Here is a 7,346-nt window from a genome sequence, read left to right as displayed (position 1 = left end):
GTACTATGGTTACTTTAAGTTGATCCAAAGAAAGAGTTCACAACTCGGTATGCACAATTCCTTCGAGTCAAGACTCTTGACCAAACTTTTTGGTCACCACCTTCAGACCTTCTTCAACTTAACGCACTTTGATCCACCGTAACAAAAACATTGGCAGCCACTGCTTCATTTGTTTCAATCACAACACGATTCTCGGACACGTTCCTCAGAGCATGATTGGGGAAGGTGCTGCCTGAGGAGCTTAAAGAGTACTGAACATTCTTTATGAGGTTAGGAAAAAGCAAAACATTGTTAAAATCAACACTCCAAGAGGTTCCATTCCCTTGCATAGACATTTTGGCAACTGTGGCCTTTAACTTCATCCCCCTTGCAATGTTTCTATCAACAATAACTTGATCAATTTGTTGGAAAGGACTATTTGATTGGTCAAGCTGAACAATTTCAACACCCTGATTTGAACCTGAGAACATGTTATCAACAATATCAACACCATTCACAATTCCATTCTTGGACTTTAGGACAATATTGGCATCACCAAGGAAGAAACTGCTGGAGATATGGAGTTGAACCGGGTCTTCCGCCACAATACTAGTGTAATCCATGTAAGAATTCACAATCCTGGTTTGGGTCAAACCTGGTAGTTTCAAATAAATTCCAGTGCCTCCAAAGCCAGTGGCCTTATTGTAACAATGTACACCAGAAAAGGCATTAGCTTGACCAGTAACCATTATTCCTATAGCAGCAGAGAAAATTACAACATCAGTGACAGCATTGTCATTACCCTGGAGGGTTATTCCAGTGCCTGAGAAGTTCCTCTCATTTTTGTCGCCGCCAGCAGTTATATGCTGGCCGAGGAAAGAGTTCCTGATGTATGTTTCATGACCACTTTGGACTAAAATTCCATTGGTGGTGAAATGTGTGATGTAACAATTGTCTATGTTAGTCCTAAGTGAGTTTATGACTGAAATGCCTCCACCCCTGAAGTTTGAGTCCAGCAAGAGTTCCTTGAGAGTTATGAACTCAAAATTGTAGGATGGTAAACTGTTTCTTCCATTAGAAGAGGGTGACAAATCAATGATATAGCCGTCTTCTGGAAAATTATCTGAGGCTCTTATAGTCCCTCCATGTATCTGTTTTTGCATCAAAATACAAACAATAAATCAAACTTAGCTATCGAAATTTAAGGTCTTTTGGATGTCTTATTGAATAAAGAAATTGGAAAAGTACAGTTTGTCTTGACTTTTCTGCAACTTTATGTAACAAAAATTGGTTAAAATTAGAAAAGATAAAACCGTGTAGAAAAGAACAAAAAGTAGTGGCAATAAAGGAATGACGGTTGAAGAAGGGCAATTTTTTTCTAAAATCTTAATAGCTATAGTCTTATTTTCTTGGTCTAGTTAGACCAACTGCTTCACCATCTTGACCAAAAATTGGACCACCTGCCTCAAAAATTAAATTTAGCCGTCATAAAGTCTTACAAGTTACAGCAAAGTGACAATTGGCAAATAAAATGAATTTGGAAGATACTTTTGATATTGTACATTAACTAATACTAACTTATAGGTGGTTTATATTTGTCATATAAAAAGTTGTTCATGAATGATGAAGTTAACAATTAGAATGGTATTCTGCAGGCATACCATAAGGTTCCCCACCCCGGCCACCGGCAACTTGAGTGACCGGCTGATCAAGTAATTTCCACCCTCAAGATTAATCTGAGCACCTCCAAGGTCTCTGATGCCTTCCATCAAATATCCTTCACTAGGACCCTTGGCTGCATCTTCTATGGCTGCAAGGAGTGCTTCAGTGCTATCCGAATTACCCGTTGGATCTGCACCATAAGACGTCACACGGTACACGCGTGGATTGTTCACGCCCTGCATGACACAAAATATATCAAACACTTGATATTTTCACCACAAAAGAAAAATGTACTAGACTAAAGACTAGGGGGGGTGACACATAGTTGAATTACCTGAAGTGAGAGAGAAGGAGAAGGAGCAGAAGAAGGGCTTGAGAAGGTTGATAAGGAAGATGAGGCTGAAGCAATGGAATCATGTCTTGTTAGAGAGGCCTTAAATGACTGCAATCTTTGTATTGCTTCATGATAGTTGTTACTAGAAAATGTCCTAGTAGGAAAGCTCTCCTCATATGAACCAATAACTATGGAACAAGCCATCCCTAGAAGCAAGGACCAAGCTAAAGTTTTTCTTGCCATTGTTGTTGTTGGAGAGAAGTTTGAGGCACTCAGGTTAAATAGAACAGGTTTGGGAAAAGCATTCCAGTTGTGTGGAGATTTAAATAAGGTTGAGAGGTAGAGGGAAAGGTTAAAGAAGGGTAATTAATATGGAGACATGGAAAGAAGTGGTGTTAGCTAAGTTTTGATGAGAAAAATGTGTACGAACATTTTCATATTGGATCATACAAATTACACCCCCTATTATCATTTGGACTATTATGATATTAGTGAAGGTTTTTTTTTTGTAACCTTTTTTTTTTCATTTTCCCTGACCTGACTGAAAAGTAAGCACTTACCAACTTCTTACTTTTGGAACCTTCACTAGTTTGACATTGTGTAAAAGGTATTTTGGAATTAGAATAGGAAGAAAGCGCACCTGTGGTGATCTTAAATTAGATTGTGGAATTATTGGGCAGAGGAGGGTCCACCATACAAATCTTGTGTGACAAGGTAAATGTGCTTGGTTGATTCACCTTGGTAAAATTACGAAAATAATAAATTGTTAGGTATGTATTCATTGTTTAGAGGGTAAAATTAGGGAAAATATAAAGGAACATTGGCAGCCCATTAAACGTGAGTCATCCTTTTCAAAAATTATGGCAATGGTAGAAAATGAGGATGGGCTACCAAGAAAGTAGGGTTAAAGTTACAAATTCAGCATTGTCCGTCCTGGATCAAAGTATAGAATTAGAGGACATTTCCTTTATTGAGACACAAATAAATCATACAACTAAACTTAACACCACATCTAAGAAAATCTTAATTAAGACATTACGTTTATGAGATTTTTTTCAATTATATGTTGTTTAACAAACATATTTATATCTAATTATGAGACTTCTCACATTTATCTCTCCAGTATAACAATTTGTCATGTTCTATAATATAGTAAATATTAACAAAGAAAATTTAACATTATTAACCATTCAACCATATTAGTTTTCTCATTAGCATGTTGGTTTTACGTGTATATGACTTGTTTACATTGTTATGATATTCACTAAACTGAGTGATTTTGGAAAACAAATTACTCATGTTTAAGTGTCCTATCCGTGAAATGAAGGTGAAGTCTGCGAGAGTGACGTCTCCTTTGCAAACAAGGAAACCAGGGTGAAGTCTATCAAAGTAGTGGCTCTTGTTGACGGGACACTTGAATTGGTATCAAATTTTAGTATGGACGTCTCATGCAAAATGACAAAAAATTAATGTGAGATATCACTTAGAATAACGTCTCTTAAATTCTATATGACAAAAATCATCCATAATATGTAAATAGTTTCGAAACTATACTACTTTAATAATTTGTTTTACAAAATCACTAAGTTTAATAAACAGAAGTCATTACAATGCAGCTAATAACAACTCAAGCCCGAAATATCCATTAATGAAGTTTAACTCAGAAACCCTGAGTAGCACGTTTAATCAAGACCTTGAATTTAGTGTGAGATTAATTAATAGATTACCAATCTTAAAAGCCATTGTTATGACTTCCGTGTCATGCAGGGTATTTTGATGAATTCCGGTAACGCAGCAACTTCTTTGAATATATACAAGTTTAATTTGTGCTTTCATTTAGTATCATTAGGGCTTGATTTTGAAGGCTGTAGATGTTGGTCCACTGGAAGTTGTTATGTAGCCAAACATATTCTTAGCATTTTCTTTTGCTAACATTTTATCATTGAATACTTGGATCATTTTCACATGAGATTGTTTTAACTTAATTAATAATTAACAGTTACAAGTTCAAGTTTAAATATGTAATTGCATAATGTATTAAATATATCTTATCTAATTTGAATAAGATTATATCTAATAAAAAAGTATCTAAAGACTATAAAAAAACAAAAATATTTGAGGTATTGATGATACACCCATCATATAATTATTGACTGGAACCATGGATGATGCGGTAATATGGGGCAACCTAATAATTTATCGTAGAATTAACCTTCCTATTTATAGTTTAAAAAAACTTCATTATCAAAAAGATGAAATCAACATAATTTGGACACAAGTATATGTATTTTAATGAATGGTGGAAATTGAGTATCAGCACGCATCAACATTCAGCAAAACGCACTCGTGGTGGTTAATTAGAGTTGATTCGGTATTTAATTCGATTAAATGGTGGTCTGAAGGAAAAATTACTTTCCGTATATAATCGCAAAAGAGTTAAGATGAGGTGCTTAATCTGAGTTTATAGGTGAAATGACAAAGACAAAGCATGAAAAAATTGCTTTCCTTGAAGTTAGAAGACAGCTGCAAACAATTCGATCATGCTTTTGGGTAGCTTTCGATTTAAATTTGACGTAACAAGTTATTCTTGGAAGCGGCGTGAGACAAACCAAGTCTTAAAACGTTGTGAATGCTTTTAGTATGTTTCTTTGAAACAAAAATCTTAACAACGTATTTTTTATATCTTTTTTTCTTACTATTTGATGAATATATATATATATATATATATATATATATATCTTACCAAGAAAAAACCGAATTCTACTATTTAAAAGGTTATAAGTGATTGCAAATACACTCAAATGGCATTATTAGATTTTCTTTTATATTGATTTGGTTATTATTAATTTGAGAATAAAAACACTTTATACATTTCAAAATTTTTGATAATGAATAAATTTAAACATCAAGTAAGGATAAAACTGAATTTACCTATTATTTATATATATATATACTACTTGCTTAAATTTTACTATTATTATCTAGTACATCTTTTTTTTTTTAAATAATCCTATCATGAACGACAAATACCTAAAACTTATGTACTAAAGACAATAATGCTTGTGTATCCAGCATTAAAATAAAATTTTTAAAATATCTTTAAGTATGTTTTATTTCTACGGTAATCCATATGACTCATAAAGATTATGTAATTTATAATTATTTTTTAAAAAAATATTTAAAATATGTTTTACGAATTAATTTAAAATTGACGGTCTAAGCACGAGTCAAACCTGTAACTTTCACATTATTAGCATGATGCTCTAACCAATTGAGCTATTAGCCTAGTTATCTTATAAAATAAATAATGTTGTCATATATAACACTAAAATTTCTAATGTATATTTAATGTGCATGTAAATTTAAATAATAAATTTTTTGACAATTAATTTTGATATAACTTATATGATTAGTTAATCCGTGTGTTTTTTAAAATTTATTAATAAAATAATTTTCTTAATAGTAAATGTATATTTATTTATAAAAATATATACGGATTATATAATTTGCATGAGTTATATCAAAATTAATTGTCACAAAATTTATTATTTAAATTTACATGCATATTAAATATACATTAGAAATTTTAGTATTATATATAGCAACATTATTTATTTCATAACATAATTGAGTTATTAACTTAGTTGGTTAGAGCTTTGTGTTAACATGAAAGTCATAAGTTCGACTTTTGCTTAAGCCATTAATTTTAAATTAATTTGTAAAACATATTTTTGAAAGAAAAAAAAAACACTTACAGATTTCGTAAGTCTCATACGGATTAATCAATCCATATCTCTTTTACATAAGGACAAAATGGAAAAATTGAACAATTTCTAGATATACCAGCAGTTTTGCTAGGTGCACGTAGCAATGCCTGCAAAGCAAGTTTTGGGCCCATTGATAAAAGGACTTCTGACCCAGTAAACAATATTAAAAAAAGGTTCTTGCTATTTCACTTCCTTTATGCTAAGTACACTCCCATACCCACTTTCTACCTCCCAACTACCCATTGTACCCTTTTTCCTTAAAGATATACACCCCTTTTTCTTTCTGGAAATGTATTTCTAGAATTATATATTCTTATTCCATAAATATATCTTCAAAACTATATACTTCTAGAATAGGCATATGTCTTTTAATAAAATATCACTTAAGAATTAAAATTATTGACAAGAAATACAAAAAAACAATCATTGACAAGATAAACACTTATTTTATACCCAAGTTTACTAGTCTTATTTTTATTCTATCATTAGAGTTCTTTAAATACTATCTAAAATCTTTTAAATCATCTTCACCATATATTCATTATATAATGTTGTGTTTTCATCAATAGCATACAATATTTTATGTTTTTCTTCATGTGACACTATATTTTGTATGTTCATGACTAACTCCATCTATTATACACCTTAATTGTAAAGCAAAGTTTTTAATGATGGTTTTTTCCTTTAATGACATTCATTCATTTTCTAATACCAGTCTACATCAATGATTCAAGCCTCAAGCCTCAAGCCTCAACCCCCAACGACTTTTAAGTACTTTGATTAAGATATGATGTATTATTACTAAAAATGTTTTTTTGCAATAATGTATATCATTCAGGAAGTGTATCTCTAGAACTATAAGTTATAGTTTTAGAGACAATTTTCTAGAATCAGTATATTTAATTCTGGAAATACATTTATGAAAAACAAAAGATGTGAGCATCTTTAAGGGAAAAGGGTATAAGGGGTAGCTGAGTGGTAGAAAGGTGATACAGGAGTGTACTTAGAAAATTAGAGTGTAAATAGCAAGAGGAAAAAATCTAATTGGGTTCAATCATTTAAAGATCATTTAAAAAAAAACAGAAAATATTTTGTCCCAGAATTGAAAAAAGACAAATAAAAGAACTTAAACTTATTAACTAACAGCCTGGTTTGAAATATAAATAGGCACTTGCTATTTACAGTCCCCATTTGTTAAGTACACCCTCTTTCCATCTTTTTTCCTTAAAGATATACACCCCTTGGAATCCTTTTTCCTTTTTTGGAAATATTTTTCTTGAATAACATGAGTTTAATGGTCATACACTAACAGTATAAAATAATTTTATATCATCATTGATATAACTTTTTAAATAATTATCATAGAAGTAAAAAATCTTATCGTACATGGTGGGTTGTGTTTGAACAACAGTATAAAACTTTTTACACTGTTAATGTATCATCTTTTTTCTCATAACACATATACCTATTCTAGAAATATATTTCTAGAACTACATAGTTCCGAAATATATTTTCACTATTAAAATTTAAATATTTATCTTACACCTCATATTTATAAGTCTTATTTTTATCTTATCATTAGTGATCTTTAAATCTTATTAAAA

At 31.2% G+C, this 7,346-nt stretch overlaps 1 protein-coding gene across 1 annotated transcript; it reads right to left on the bottom strand.

The window, feature by feature from the left end:
- Positions 1-6: 6 nt before the first annotated feature.
- Positions 7-2,636, bottom strand: LOC100804107 (polygalacturonase QRT3). The gene is made up of 3 exons (XM_006586887.4): positions 1,976-2,636; positions 1,641-1,877; positions 7-1,130 (listed from the first exon to the last, which is right to left on the bottom strand). Exons 1-3 carry the CDS (start codon positions 2,216-2,218, stop codon positions 114-116), a joined length of 1,497 nt encoding a protein of 498 aa, XP_006586950.1. The 5' UTR covers positions 2,219-2,636; the 3' UTR covers positions 7-113.
- Positions 2,637-7,346: the final 4,710 nt, after the last annotated feature.

This window comes from Glycine max, chromosome 9 (genome assembly GCF_000004515.6).
Source record: "Glycine max cultivar Williams 82 chromosome 9, Glycine_max_v4.0, whole genome shotgun sequence".
Taxonomy (NCBI): Eukaryota; Viridiplantae; Streptophyta; class Magnoliopsida; order Fabales; family Fabaceae; genus Glycine; species Glycine max.
This window is presented reverse-complemented; position numbering and strand designations above follow the sequence as displayed.